Here is a 15,373-nt window from a genome sequence, read left to right as displayed (position 1 = left end):
CACCCAGGTACAGTTCCTCTGACTTGAACTTGAACACAGAAGGCATGTACTGGACCACAGCCCATCTCTTGCATCAGATTGTCTTGGAAGAGTTTTCCCTCTTCTTCCAGAGGTAATCAAGGTTGTACCTATCTTGGACTCTGAGGTTTCCTTGATGCTAGACAAAGGGGGAGAGTCTGATTGCCTTTCTGGCTATTCTGAGAGGCCAGGTATGTTTGCTCTGCCCTGTTTGTGCAGTAGCAGCTTTCAGGTGATTCACATGTTTGTTCATAACCACCTGAACTTTATAGTCATGGAACCTGACTTCATGTTGATCTCCTCCTGTACCCATGCCGGGTCATTTCTGTGGGACCAAACTTTGCTCCCTGGAGTAAACTGTCTCTCTCACTTAGAGGAGACATGTGGTAGACATTGGTACCATCTTACCTTCATCTCCAAGTCTGGGAATATCTGGTTTAACTTGGTGTGAAATCTTTTCCCCGTCAGCAATACTGCTGGAGCTATCCCTGTAGTTATGTGAGGGGTAGTTTTATAATCGAACAGGAACCGGGACAGTTGGTAATGAGTTAAGCTGTAGGCTTTTTCTTTCTGCCAGAACATTGAATGATGGATGATATGAGCTGTCCAAACATGCTGAAGTTTCAAATGTTGCTACTGACCTGCTTCAACCACTTTCTCTGGCAGCCCATTCCATGTATGTACCACTCTCCGCCTGAAGAAGTTGTCCCTCAGGTCCTTCCTAAATCTTTCCCCTCTCACCTTAAACCTATGCCCTCTAGTTTTCAATTCCCCATCCCTGGGAGACAGACTGTATGCATTCACTCTATCTATGCCCCTCATGATCTTATACACCACAATAAGGTCACCCCTCAATCGTGTGCAAACATAACAGTTGGAGCACAGAGTGAATCTTGTTAAAGACAGGTTCTCCACCCATTAATAACGCTGTGCCAGTATCAACCTCCATGAAAACCAGGTGACCACTTAACCAGACATTTATTTTAATCGGCTCTGATTTGGATATTGCTAAACAATTTAACCATTCTAACCCACATGTAGGTGGCATTTCCAGGGTGTGCACTTTCCTGGATTCCAGCCATTAAGTTCTCTTACTCAAGGCAAGCATCATAGGATTCCTTTACTGTCTCAAGTCCACATTCTGGCTGCAAATACAATGGTGTGCTAGCCTAAATTCTGAAGAACTTTTTAGCCATTTGGTTAAGGTCCGGCTTTGTTTTGGGGTTTTGCTGTGGCCTGAACTAAGTTCCTTCTGCTCAGGTATGTGCTGCATGAGGCTCTGTGATTGCTTACACTCAAAGTGGTGTTCTGGAGACTCAGACAGACAGGTGAGCGTGTCCACTCCACTTACTGCATTTTCTAATGACAAAGCCAACTGCAGTGTGCCTGCTTAAAGCCCAGTTGGGTTTCAGAGAGTAAGCATTTCAGCGTGGCTATGTCATTAATCCTACGTATCAAAGAGTCCTCAGCATCTTATTCAGGGTTAGCTCAAATCACATGCCTCTGCCAGTCATCATAACCTTGTCAAAAATCCCAATGCAGATTCCCTTCATTCTCAAATAGCCGAATAAAACTGATTAGAATTAGAGGAGGTTTGGAGTTGCAATATTCCTTAAGTAGATCTATCAACTCTTGAAAGGTTTTATTATCTTGTGTCTCTGGGAAAGTTAAGATCCTAATAACTGAAAATGCTGTGGGTCTGCAAGCAGTCAGAAGGATTACTTGGCGCTTTTCATCTGTTCCAGTCATTTGCCTGGAAAAATATCACATTCTTTCCAGATACCAGGCCTAATTTTCACGCTTCCTACATAAAGGTATGATGCCAGAAATGTTTACCCCAATTCAAAGATAATTGTTGCGAGCAAATTTTCTTTAGGCACAATGTTCTCTAATCACCAGTGAAATAACTGCACAAAGGCAGTGTCCCGTCACCAAGTCACTCTTCATTTACATGTACAGTGTACATGAGCTGTGACCAGTCTGCTCAAAGCCAGTCCCCAGACTGAGGAGACATTCTGAATCTCCTGTTTATTTTTCTTTCCTAAACTGAGATGTTCTGAATCTCCTGCTTTTGTTTTGTCCCTACACTACCACCTACCTGCTGTAGTGCTTATCTTTCCCTGGCAGCCATGCGAATCTCCTGTTTATTTTTTTAAAAATACCAACAGCAGTAAATAAGACACACTGACTGTGTGGTTCCAGGCTGTTCAGAGCTCAGTCTCCTCTCCTCCTTAACATGGAAAAGTGGAGAGCCCTTCACTCACTGATCCAGCTCCCTCAGAGGCAGCTCTCAGAGTAAACAGGAAGTCTGACACTCCTGTCCTTTTTCTTTCTCGCCTGTTTATTTTTAAAAAATGTTTCCCCAACACTCCCGCCTAACAGTGGTAGCCCACTCCTATTTTTTCTTTTTTCTTCTATTCTTTTCCTTTTTTTTCTTACGCTAACGCCTAACTGCAGTAGAGTTTATTTTCCCCCAGAACCTATGTGAATCTCCTGTTTATCTCTGTCATCCAGGGCTTCCTGATTGATTAGATTAGATTAGATTAGATTACTTACAGTGTGGAAACAGGCCCTTCGGCCCAACAAGTCCACACCGCCCCGCCGAAGCGTAACCCACCCATACCCCCACATCTACATCTACCCCTTACCTAACACTACGGGCAATTTAGCATGGCCAATTCACCTAACCTGCACATCTTTTGGACTGTGGGAGGAAACCGGAGCACCCGGAGGAAACCCACGCAGACACGGGGAGAACGTGCAAACTCCACACAGAGAGTCGCCTGAGGCGGGAATTGAACCCGGGTCTCCGGCGCTGTGAGGCAGCAGTGCTAACCACTGTGCCACCGTGCCGCCCAAAAATTGAATTTGACTCCCTCTCCTGTGGGGGATTTGAACTTGCATCCCCAGGATATTACCCTGGGATTCTGGATTCCTACTTCAGTGATATTACCACTACCCTAGTCCTTTTATTATTGGTCCAACGTAACAACACCAATCAAGAATCTCATAGTCAATGACATCCATGTGGCCATGGTTCCAATCACTACAGTTTCAAAGAAACTCGGACAAGTTACGTGATAGGGTATGAAATGTCAGATGGAATATAATGTAAATAAGTGTGAAATCTCATGACTCGAAGTGTGAGGATGTGGGAAGGGGAAAGTGATATAATTGTGGGTAGTTGTTTCCACAAACCACCATGGAATGCATAAAATACCAATGAGACCATCAAATTGACCAATTTGCCTGACTGACTGCTATTCAGGGCAAAAGAAATTTACATCAGATCCCTTCAGTAGCGGTAAAAGAAAACTCTATTTAGTGTAACACACTTGAACAACAAGCAGAGAAAAGAAAGGGTTTTAATTTATTACAATGCAACTTGAGCAATGTACCTTCAATATTACCAAACATACGCACATATATTTATGATTAATAGACTAAAGGCAGATTGTTGGACACTGATGAGTGGAAAATTAATACAGACAATGAACAGAAGTCCAAATATCAAAAGTCCAAATTTCATGGGTGGATGAAATTGTCTCACTCTTGATACTAACCATGATGACAAGCTGCTGTAGGTATATCAATACCATTCTTCACTTCGATATTTGGTCCAGCAGGTAACGCCTTTTTTTTAGATTAGATTAGGTTACTTACAGTGTGGAAACAGGCCCTTCAGCCCAACAAGTCCACACCAACCCTCCGAAGAGCAACCCAACCCACCAGACCTATTCCCCTACATTTCCCCCTTCACCTAACACTACGGGCAATTTAGCATGGCCAATTCACCTGACCTGCACATCTTTGGACTGTGGGAGGAAACCGGAGCATCCGGAGGAAACCCACGCAGACACAGGGAGAATGTGCAAACTCCACACAGATAGTAAACTGAGGCAGGAATTGAGCCTGGCACTGTGAGGCAGTAGGGCTAACCACTGTGCCGCCTGTTCTTTTAAGCTTTGTTGTTTTATTTTCACATTTATCCTTACGTAATGCCTAAATGGCTGGAGGGTGGGAAAGCTACATGCTTTCTGTTCACATACTCTTGATGTCTCTGCTAATCTTTCACTTAGAGCTTTGTGACAAACTGCAACTTAACCAATCAGATGACTGTTGTCAGGCAGAATTTACTTAATTCAAAGACTGTGCCAACACAGTGTCAAAGTAATAATCTCTCTGCTTCAAAAGAAAATTGTCTTGCAGAGCTAAATATGTGCAGCATTTGAGTTTTCAGTTGCAAAATGCTTCTACTTTTTCAGCTATATAGCAGTCCAATTTCCAAATATGGTCCATATTCCCCAAATGAAACATGTGATGCTCTTTTATGAAGTTTTGTAGAAAAGAAAGCAAAAAAGTAGGAGGTTCTTCAAATGGTGAGATGTTGGGAGGTTTTGGTGCCCATAGAATTTGAACTTTTTTGTTTGTTAGTCCATGTAAGAGTCCACGTGCTGAGGCAAATATTTTGAAGTTTATTAACGCTGGCTAAACCCACCATGATTAAATTATCACAGATTGAAGTCTGGATTCTGTGCTATTAGTGTCCATTACGAACACATAACTGACTAAGGACACTACACTGAGATAATTACACAGACAGAGTGACTGAAGACAATACCTTTATTCCAGAATGTCACAAGGTAGTCTTAAAGGTATAGGTCTGGCATCTATCCCATAAAAGAACAAAAGACTTCTTAATCATGAGTTGCAGGTGCAACAATAAACAAGGAAGGCAAACAATATGGGAAGGTGATGACACAATCACTAAACTATTAATCCAGAGACTCAGGTATTGTTCTGGGGCCCAGGTTCAAAACCTGCCATGGGAGATTGTAGAATTTAAATTCAATAAAAATCTGAATTTAAGAATCTAATGATGTCTCATTTTGCCATCAATCATCAGGAAAAACCCACCTGGTTCACTCATGTTTTTAGTGAAGAAATCGACTTTCTTTACCTGGTCTGGCCCAACTGAGACTGCAGACCTCCAGTTAACCCTTAACTGACGTCTGGGTAATTAAGGATGGACAATAAATGCTGGACTAGACAGCTGGACTAGACATTTTTTTAAAATGGCATGCACAAGAGTAAGGATGCTTTGCTGCAGAGCCTTGCTAAGTGCATTTGGAGGATTGTGTACGGTTTCGGTCTCCTCCTATGTAAAGAAATCTTTGTCACATAAGGAGTGCAACAAAGGTTCACGAGGATAATACCTGAGGTGACATTTATTTCTCTTAGGAGATGTTCTGTATTTCCTAGAGTTTTGAGTAATGTGAGGATGATGAGTTATCGAAACTTTCCAAATTATTTGAAGATCTGACAAGGTAGATGTAAATATTTTGTTTTTCTAACCACGATACAGGATCAGATTTTTTTTGGTTGTTTGGGGGGGGGGGGGGGAGCGTGGGGAGGAGGAGGAGGAGGGTGGTTTAAAACTGAGTTGAGGAGGAGTTTCTTCACTTAGAGAGGGTAATGAATATTTGGAACTCTGTACCCCAAAACACACCAAGCATACCAAACATAGAAATCAATAGATTTCTGGAGACTGTGTGGGAAAGTGAGATTGGAGTAGATGATTAGATAATGGAAAATTTTCCAGGCTACACATGTCGAATGGACTACTTTTGTTCCTATATTCCTATCGATGATAGGCAGACTGTGAAAGTGACAAAACAATTTAATACAGTTCTCACTCATTCACACTTGACTTTGAAAGAAACTTATATATGTAAAATTCATGCAAATTCTTTTTTTCTTCTTCATTCATTCATGGGATATGAGTGTCACTGGCATGGCAGGATTTAATGTCCATCCCTAATTGTCTAGAGGGCAGTTAAGAGTTAACCACATTGCTGTGGGTCTGGAGTCACATGTAGATCAGATCAAAAAGTGTGGCACTGGAAAACCACAGCAAGTCAGGCGGCATCTGAGGAGCAGGAGAGTCAACCTTTTGGGCCTAATCCCTTCATCAGGATTGCCACTGTTTAAGAAGGGTAGTAAGGACAAGCCAGGGAACTATAGACCAGTGAGCCAGACGTCGGTGGTGGGCAAGTTGTTCGAGGGAATCCTGAGGGACAAATGTACATGTATTTGGAAAGAGAAGGACTGATTAGGGATAGTCAACATGGCTTTGTGCGTGGGAAATCATGTCTCACAAACTTGACTGAGTTTTTTGAAGTAGTAACAAAGCGGATTGATGAGGGCAGAGCAGTAGATGTGATCTATATGGACTTCAGTAAGGCATTTGACAAGGTCCCCATGGCAGACTGATTAGCAAAGTTAGATCTCATGGAATACAGGGAGGACTAGCCATTTGGATACAGAACTGGCTCAAAGGTGGTGGTGGAGAGTTGATTTTCAGACTGGAGGCCTGTGACCAGTGGAGTGTCACAAGGATCAGTGCTGGGTTCTCGACTTTTTGTCATTTACATAAATGATTTAGACGCGGGCATAAGATTAGATTAGATTAGATTACTTACAGTGTGGAAACAGGCCCTTTGGCCCAACAAGTCCACAACGCCCCGCCGAAGTGCAACCCACCCATACCCCTACATTTACACCTTACCTAACACTACGGGCAATTTAGCATGGCCAATTCACCTGACCTGCACATCTTTGGACTGTGGGAGGAAACCGGAGCACCCGGAGGAAACCCACGCAGACACGGGGAGAACGTGCAAACTCCACACAGTCAGTCGCCTGAGGCGGGAATTGAACCCGGGTCTCTGGCACTGTGCCACCATGCCGCCCACATTCCGTGGATGTTCAGTTAGTAAGTTTGCAGATGACACCAAAATTGGAGGTGTATTGGACAGCGAAGAAGGTTACCTCAGATTACAACAGGATCTTGATCAGATGGGCCAATGGGCCGAGAAGTGGCAGATGGAGTTTAATTCATATAAATGCGAGGTGCTGCATTTTGGGAAAGCAAATCTTAGCAGGACTAATGGTAATGGTAAGGTCCTAGCGAGTGTTGCTGAACAAAGACCTGGGAGTGCAGGTTCATAGTTCCTTGAAAGTAGAGTCATAGGTAGGTAGAATAGTGAAGAAGACATTTGGTATGCTTTCTTTTATTGGTCAGAGTATTGAGTACAGGGGTTGGGAGGCCATGTTGCAGCTGTACAGGACATTGGTTAGACAACTGGTGGAATATAGCGTGCAATTCTGGTCTCCTTCCTATCGGAAGGATGTTGTGAAACTTGAAAGGGTTCAGAAACAATTTACAAGGATGTTGCCAGGGTTGGAGGATTTGAACTATGGGGAGAGGCTGAACAGGCTGGGGCTGTTTTCCCTGGAGTGTCAGAGGCTGAGGGGTGACCTTATAGAGGTTTACAAATTTATGAGGGGCATGGATAGGATAAATAGACAAAGTCTTTTTCCTGGGGTGGGGGAGTCCAGAACTAGACAGCATGGCTTTTAGGTGAGAGGGGAAAGATATAAAAGGGACCTAACGGGCAACTGTTTCACGCACAGGGTGGTATGTATGTGGAATGAGCTGCCAGAGGAAGTGGTGGAGGCTGGAACAATTGCAACATTTAAAAGTCATTTGGATGGGTATATGAATAGGAAGGGTTTGGAGGGATATGGGCAGGTGGGTCTAGATTGGGCTGGGATATCTGGTCGGCATGGACAGGTTGGACTGAAGTGTCTGCTTCCATGCTGTACATCTCTATGACTCTATTTGCTTGTATATAAAAAAAATTTGAACCATTATTTGTACCAAATTCCTGTATCAACTTTTTAAAAACTATCATAATATGCACTCAGAAAACTATGCAGAGATGATAATATTATTAATAATAATAGTTTTAAAAACTATTTTGGGAAATCTCAATGAAAACCTTCACTAAAAATCCATGAAAAGTGTAATGTAACCTCTGCCTGATCAAAAGACCTATACCAAAAATTGTGTTAATCAAAGCAATCCAGCAGTGTTATGTTTTAACTCTCACTAACAGACTCTGAATTACTTCCACATTTAAAGAGCAAATGATAAAAAATAATTTTCAGATCATGAAAATTAAACAGATTTTATCCCTCCTTCACGAGCATTTATGTCCACGACATAATTTAATAACTCCCACACTATAGGTTAAGGTAACTGTCCAAATTATAGCTTTTGGAACTTAGAGCTAAGTCAAAATTACACTGGTGAGCTTGGGTAAAAATGGGATGTCTGTAATTGTGGTCACATCTCAGCTCCAGTGAAGTCTTCCTGACTCCACAACAATCTGGTCTTCCTCAGTTCACATTTCAATACTGCGTTTAAACAATTACTTAATATCAACTTACTAAGAGACATTAAGAGGAATGATTTGGAAAACTAAACAAAATATTATGGTTTCCAAATATTGCTGAGGGCATCATTTGACTTAACAGGACAGTATTGGGTAGTATTTAACTATAACATTATTTTTTTTTAAAATCAAACAAAGCCAGAAAGTCTCACCGGCCAAGAACATCCTTTGGATCATATTTGGCATAAAACTCTTGGGCTCCTTCCCAGTCTGGCATTTCATCCTCGCGGGTCATACTTCCTGACTTATGGGAATGACTGTGCGACTAATCAGCAGTTTAATATTCTTATTGTGGCATCAATTATCTAAATCAAGAAAAGAAAACTGTATCTTCAAAGGTTATCAACACTGCTGGTGACGTGGTAATCCAACATGAAAAGAATTTACAAAATTATGGACATTGAATCTTTGAACCAACTAATGCAGTGTGTACAATTGGAATGAAACGAAAGAGGGAGGGAGGGAAAGGGGGGAGGGGAGGGAGGGGAAAGGGGGGAGGGGGAGGGAGGGGAAAGGGGGGAGGGGGAGGGAGGGGAAAGGGGGGAGGGGGAGGGGAAAGGGGGGAGGGGGAGGGGGGAGGGGGGAGGGGAAAGGGGGGAGGGGGTGGGGAGGGGGGAGGGGAGGGGGAGGGGGGGAGGGGGGAGGGGGGAGGGGAGGGGGGGAGGGGGGGAGGGGAGGGGGGAGGGGGAAGGGGAGGGGGGAGGGGGGAGGGGAGGGGGGGAGGGGAGGGGGGAGGGGGGAGGGGAGGGGGGAGGGGGGAGGGGAGGGGGGGAGGGGGGAGGGGAGGGGAAAGGGGGGAGGGGGGGGAGGGGGGGGAGGGGGGGAGGGGAGGGGGAGGGGAGGGGGAGGGGGGAGGGGAGGGGGAGGGGGGGAGGAGAGGGGGAGGGGGGGAGGGGAGGGGGAGGGGGGAGGGGAGGGGGAGGGGGGGAGGAGAGGGGGAGGGGGGGAGGAGAGGGGGAGGGGAGGAGAGGGGGAGGGGGGGAGGGGGGGGAGGGAGGGGAAAGGCGGGAGGGGAGGGGGAGGGGGGGAGGGAGGGGAAAGGGGGGGGGGAGGGGGGGGAGGGGGGGGAGGGGGGGAGGGGGGGGGAGGGGGGGGGAGGGGGGGGAGGGGGGGGGGACGGGGGGGAGGGGGGAGGGGAGGGGGAGGGGAGGGGGGAGGGGGGGGGAGGGGGAGGGGAGTGGGAGGGGGGGAGGGGGGGGAGCGGAGGGGGGAGGGGAGGGGGATGGGGGAGGGGGATGGTGGAGGGGGATGGGGGAGGGGGAGGGGGATGGGGGGAGGGGGAGGGGGATGGGGGGAGGGGGAGGGGGATGGGGGGAGGGGGAGGGGGATGGGGGGAGTGGGATGGGGGGAGGGGGAGGTGGATTGGGGGAGGGGGATGGGGGGAGGGGGAGGGGGATTGGGGGAGGGGGATTGGGGGAGGTGGATTGGGGGAGGGGGATGGGGGAGGGGGGAGACGGGGATGGGGGGAGGGGGATGGGGGGACGGGGGGAAGGGGATGGGGGACGGGGGGGAAGGGGATGGGGGACGGGGGGGGGGAAGGGGATGGGGGACGGGGGGGGGGAAGGGGATGGGGGGGAAGGGGATGGGGGACGGGGGGAGGGGGATGGGGGAGGGGGGAACGGGGGGGAGGGGGGAGGGGGGAACGGGGGGGAGGGGTGAGGGGGGAGGGGAGGGGTGAGGGGGGGAGGGGAGGGGAGGTGGGGAGGGGAGGGGGGGAGGAGAGGGGAGTGGAGGGGAGAGGAGAGGGGGAAAGGGGAGGGGGGAGAGGGGGGGGAAGGGGAGGGTGGAGAGGGGGGGAAGGGGAGGGGGAGAGCGGGGGAAGGGGAGGGGGGATGGGGGGGAAGGGGAGGGGGGGAAGGGGAGGAAGGGGAGGGGGAGGGGGGGAGGGGTGGAGGGGGAGGGGGGAGGGGGAGGGGGAAGACGGGGGAGAGGGGGGAGCGGAGAGGGTGGGAGTAGAGGGGGGAGGGGAGAGTGGGGGAGGAGGGGGGACGGGAGGGGGAGAGGGGGGAGTGGAGGGGGCGGAGTGGGGGAGGGGAGAGGGTGGAGAGGGGTGGGGAGAGGGGGGATGGGAGAGGGGGGATGGGAGAGGGGGGGCAGGGAGAGGGGGGAAGGGAGGGGGGGAAGGGGAGGGGAGGGGGGGAAGGGGAGGGGAGGGGGGGAGGGGGAGGGGGGGAGGGGAGGGGGGGAGGGGAGGGGAAGGGGGGAGGGGAGGGGAAGGGGGGAGGGGAGAGGAGAGCGGGGAGGGGGCAGGGAGGGGATTAGAGAGCGACGAGAGGGGGAGGGGGGAACGGGGGGAGGGGGGGACGGGGGGGAGGGGGGGAGGGGGGGAAGGGGGAGGGGTAGGGGGAGGGGTAGGGTGAGGAGGGGGAGGGGGGAGGAAGGGGAGGGGGGGGAGGAGGGGTGTAGGGGGCGGGGGAGGGGAGGGGGAGGGGAGGGGGAGGGGGGGAGGGGTGGAGGGGGAGGGGGAGGGGGAGGGGGAAGACGGGGGAGAGGGGGGGAGAGAGTGGGGGAGAAGGAGGAGAGTGGGGGAGAAGGGGGAGAGGGGGGGAGGGGAGAAGGGGGAGGGGATAGGGGGGATAGGGGGGAGAGGGGGGAGAGGGGGGGAGGGGGTAGGGGAGAGGGGGGGAGGGGGGGAGGGGATAGGGGGGAGGGGGAGGGAGGGGGAGGGAGGGGGAGGGGAGGGGGGGAGCGAGGGCAGGGGAGGGGTGGGGAGAGGAGAGGGGGGGAGGGGAGGGTAGAGGGTGGGGTGAGGGGGGGAGAGGAGGGGTGAGGGGGGGAGGGGAGGGGAGGTGGGGAGGGGAGGGGAGAGGAGAGGGGGAATGGAGGGGAGAGAGGGGGAAGGGGAGGGGGGAGAGGGGGGGAAGGGGAGGGGGGAGGGGGAGAAGGGGGGAAGGGGAGGGGGGAGAGCGGGGGAAGGGGAGGGGGGATAGGGGGGGAAGGGGGAGGTGGGAAGGGGAGGAAGGGGAGTGGGGATGGGAGAAGGGGGAGAGGGGGGGAAGGGGAGGGGGGAGGGGGGAGAAGGGGGGAAGGGGAGGGGGGAGAGCGGGGGAAGGGGGGAGGGGGGATAGGGGGGGAGGGGGGGGAGGGGGGGAGGGGGGGGGAGGGGGGGGAGGGGGGGGAGGGGGGAGGGGAGGGGGGAGGGGAGGGGGAGGGGGGGGAGGGGGAGGGGAGTGGGAGGGGGGGAGGGGGGGGAGCGGAGGGGGGAGGGGAGGGGGATGGGGGAGGGGGATGGTGGAGGGGGATGGGGGAGGGGAGGGGGATGGGGGGAGGGGGAGGGGGATGGGGGGAGGGGGAGGGGGATGGGGGGAGTGGGATGGGGGAGGGGGAGGTGGATTGGGGGAGGGGGATGGGGGGAGGGGGAGGGGGATTGGGGGAGGGGGATTGGGGGAGGTGGATTGGGGGAGGGGGATGGGGGAGGGGGAGACGGGGATGGGGGGAGGGGGATGGGGGGACGGGGGGGAAGGGGATGGGGGACGGGGGGGGGAAGGGGATGGGGGACGGGGGGGGGGAAGGGGATGGGGGGGAAGGGGATGGGGGACGGGGGGAGGGGGATGGGGGAGGGGGGAATCGGGGGGGAGGGGGGGAACGGGGGGGAGGGGTGAGGGGGGAGGGGAGGGGTGAGGGGGGGAGGGGAGGGGAGGTGGGGAGGGGAGGGGGGAGGAGAGGGGGAGTGGAGGGGAGAGGAGAGGGGGAAAGGGGAGGGGGGAGAGGGGGGGGAAGGGGAGGGTGGAGAGGGGGGGAAGGGGAGGGGGAGAGCGGGGGAAGGGGAGGGGGATGGGGGGGAAGGGGAGGGGGGGAAGGGGAGGAAGGGGAGTGGGGATGGGAGAGGGGGGAGCGGAGAGGGTGGGAGTAGAGGGGGGGGAGGGGAGAGTGGGGGAGGAGGGGGGACGGGAGGGGGAGAGGGGGGAGTGGAGGGGGCGGAGTGGGGGAGGGGGAGAGGGTGGTGAGAGGGGTGGGGAGAGGGGGGATGGGGAGAGGGGGATGGGAGAGGGGGGGCAGGGAGAGGGGGGGGAAGGGAGGGGGGAAGGGGAGGGGAGGGGGGGAAGGGGAGGGGAGGGGGGGAGGGGAGGGGGGAGGGGAGGGGGGGAGGGGAGGGGAAGGGGGAGGGGAGGGGAAGGGGGGAGGGGAGAGGAGAGCGGGGAGGGGGCAGGGGAGGGGATTAGAGAGCGACGAGAGGGGGAGGGGGGGAACGGGGGGAGGGGGGGACGGGGGGGAGGGGGGGGAGGGGGGGAAGGGTAGGGGGAGGGGTAGGGTGAGGAGGGGGAGGGGGGAGGAAGGGGAGGGGGGGGAGGAGGGGTGTAGGGGGCGGGGGAGGGGAGGGGGAGGGGAGGGGGAGGGGGGGAGGGGTGGAGGGGGAGGGGGGAGGGGGAGGGGGAGGGGGAAGACGGGGGGAGAGGGGGGGAGAGAGTGGGGGAGAAGGAGGAGAGTGGGGGAGAAGGGGGAGAGGGGGGGAGGGGAGAAGGGGGAGGGGATAGGGGGGATAGGGGGGAGAGGGGGGAGAGGGGGGAGGGGGTAGGGGAGAGGGGGGGAGGGGGGAGGGGATAGGGGGGAGGGGGAGGGAGGGGGAGGGAGGGGGAGGGGAGGGGGGGAGCGAGGGCAGGGGAGGGGTGGGGAGAGGAGAGGGGGGGAGGGGAGGGTAGAGGGTGGGGTGAGGGGGAGAGGAGGGGTGAGGGGGGGAGGGGAGGGGAGGTGGGGAGGGGAGGGGAGAGGAGAGGGGGAATGGAGGGGAGAGAGGGGGGAAGGGAAGGGGGGAGAGGGGGGGAAGGGGTGGGGGGAGGGGGGAGAAGGGGGGAAGGGGAGGGGGGAGAGCGGGGGAAGGGGGAGGGGGGGATAGGGGGGGAAGGGGAGGTGGGAAGGGGAGGAAGGGGAGTGGGGATGGGAGAAGGGGGAGCGGAGAGGGGTGGGAGCAGAGGGGGGGAGGGGAGAGTGGGGGAGGAGGGGGGGACGGGAGGGGGAGAGGGGGGAGTGGAGGGGGCGGAGTGGGGGACGGGAGAGGGTGGAGAGGGGTGGGGAGAGGGGGGATGGGAGAGGGGGGATGGGAGAGGGGGGGCAGGGAGAGGGGGGGAGGGGAGGGGGGGGAGGGGAGGGGAGGGGGGGAGGGGAGGGGGGAGGGGAGGGGGGGGGAGGGGAGGGGGGAGGGGAGGGGGGGAGGGGAGAGGAGGGGTAGGGTGCGGGGAGAGGAGGGGTAGGGTGCGGGGAGAGGAGGGGGAGGGGGGAGGAGAAGGGGGAGGGGAAGGGGGAGGGGGGAGAGGAGCGGAAGGGGGAGGGGGAGGGGGAGGGGGAGGGGAAGGGGGAGGGGAGGGGGAGGGGAAGGGGGAGGGGGAGGGGAAGGGGAAGGGGAGGGGGAGGGGAAGGGGGAGGGGAAGGGGGAGGGGGAGGGGGAGGGGAAGGGGGAGTGGGGAGGGGAAGGGGGAGGGGGAGGGGAGTGGGGAGGGGGAGGGGGAGACAGGGGGGAGGGGAGGAGGAGATGGGGGAAAGGGGAAGGGAGAGGGGGGAGGGGGGAAGGGAGAGGGGGGGAGGGGGGAAGGGAGAGGGGGGGAGGGGGGAAGGGAGAGGGGGGGAGGGGGGGAAGGGAGAGGGGGAGAGGGGGGGAGGGGGGAGGCGGGAAGGGAGGAGGGGGGGAGGGGGGAAGGGGGAGGGGGGAAGGGAGAGGGGGGGAGGGGGGGAGGGGGGAAGGGAGAGGGGGGGAGGGGGGAAGGGAGAGGGGGGGAGGGGGGGAGGGGGGAAGGGAGAGGGGGGGAGGGGGGAAGGGAGAGGGGGGAAGGGAGAGGGGGGGAGGGGGGAAGGGAGAGGGGGGAGGGGGGAGGGGGCATGGGGAGAAAGGGGGAGGGGGAGAAAGGGGGAGGGGGGAGAAAGGGGGAGGGGGGCAGAAAGGGGGAGGGGGGGAGGGGGGGAGAAAGGGGGAGGGGGGAGGGGGGGAGAAAGGGGGAGGGGGAGGGGGGGGAGAAAGGGGGAGGGGGAGGGGGGGAGAAAGGGGGAGGGGGGAGGTGGGGAGAAAGGGGGGAGGGGGGGAGGGGGGAGAAAGGGGGAGGGGGGAGGGGGGGGAGAAAGGGGGAGGGGGGAGGGGGGAGAAAGGGGGAGGGGAGAGGGGGGAGAAAGGGGGAGAGGGGAGGGGGGGGAGAAAGGGGGAGGGGGGAGGGGGGGAGAAAGGGGGAGGGGGGAGGGGGGAGAAAGGGAGAGGGGGGAGGGGTGAGAAAGGGGGAGGGGGGAGGGGGGAGAATGGGAGAGGGGGAGGGGGGGGAGAAAGGGGGAGGGGGGAGGGGGGAGAGAAGGGGGAGGGGAGAGGGGGGAGAAGGGGGAGGGGGAGAAAGGGGGAGGGGGGGAGGGGGGGAGGGGGGGAAAGGGGGAGGGGGGAGGGGGGAGAAGGGGGAGGGGGAGGGGGGAGAAAGGGAGAGGGGGAGGGGTGAGAAAGGGGGAAAGGGAGGAGGGGGGGAGAAAGGGAGAGGGGGGAGGGGTGAGAAAGGGGGAGGGGGGAGGGGGGGAGAAAGGGGGAGGGGGGGAGAAAGGGGGGGAGGGGGGGAGAAGGGGGAGAGAAAGGGGGAGGGGGGAGGGGGAGAGAAAGGGGGAGGGGGGAGGGGGGGAGAAAGGGGGAGGGGGAGGGGGGGAGAAAGGGGGGGGGGGGGGGGAGAAAGGGGGAGGGGGGGAGGGGGGAGAAAGGGGGAGGGGGGAGAAAGGGGGAGGGGGGGAGGGGGGGAGAAAGGGGGAGGGGGGGAGGGGGGGGAGAAAGGGGGAGGGGGGAGGGGGGGAGAAAGGGGGAGGGGGGGAGGGGGGGAGGGGGGGAGAAAGGGGGGAGGGGGGGAGGGGGGGAGAAAGGGGGAGGGGGGAGGGGGAGGGGGGGAGAAAGGGGGAGGGGGGAGGGGGGGAGAAAGGGGAGGGGGGGAGAAAGGGGGAGGGGGAGGGGGGGAGAAAGGAGGAGGGGGGGAGAAAGGGGAGGGGGGGAGTGGGGGGGAGCGAGGGGAGGGGAGGGGGTGGGGAAGGGGGAGTGGGGAGGGGAGGGGTGGGGAAGGGGGGAGTGGGGAGGGGAAGGGGAGGGGGATGTGGGAGAGCGGGGATGG

At 57.0% G+C, this 15,373-nt stretch overlaps 1 protein-coding gene across 2 annotated transcripts in view; it reads right to left on the bottom strand.

Annotated features, from left to right (window-relative positions):
- LOC140491280 (phosphorylase b kinase gamma catalytic chain, skeletal muscle/heart isoform-like) overlaps positions 1-8,619 on the bottom strand; it is a 116,499-nt gene extending 107,880 nt beyond the window's left edge. For both annotated transcript variants that reach the window (XM_072589249.1, XM_072589248.1), the window contains exon 1: positions 8,471-8,619. In XM_072589249.1, the coding sequence (XP_072445350.1) occupies positions 8,471-8,553 (83 nt within the window). In that variant the 5' untranslated portion in view covers positions 8,554-8,619. The remainder of the gene's footprint in view (positions 1-8,470) is intronic.
- Positions 8,620-15,373: the final 6,754 nt, after the last annotated feature.

Source organism: Chiloscyllium punctatum, chromosome 19 (genome assembly GCF_047496795.1).
Source record: "Chiloscyllium punctatum isolate Juve2018m chromosome 19, sChiPun1.3, whole genome shotgun sequence".
Lineage (NCBI taxonomy): Eukaryota > Metazoa > Chordata > Chondrichthyes > Orectolobiformes > Hemiscylliidae > Chiloscyllium > Chiloscyllium punctatum.
This window is presented reverse-complemented; position numbering and strand designations above follow the sequence as displayed.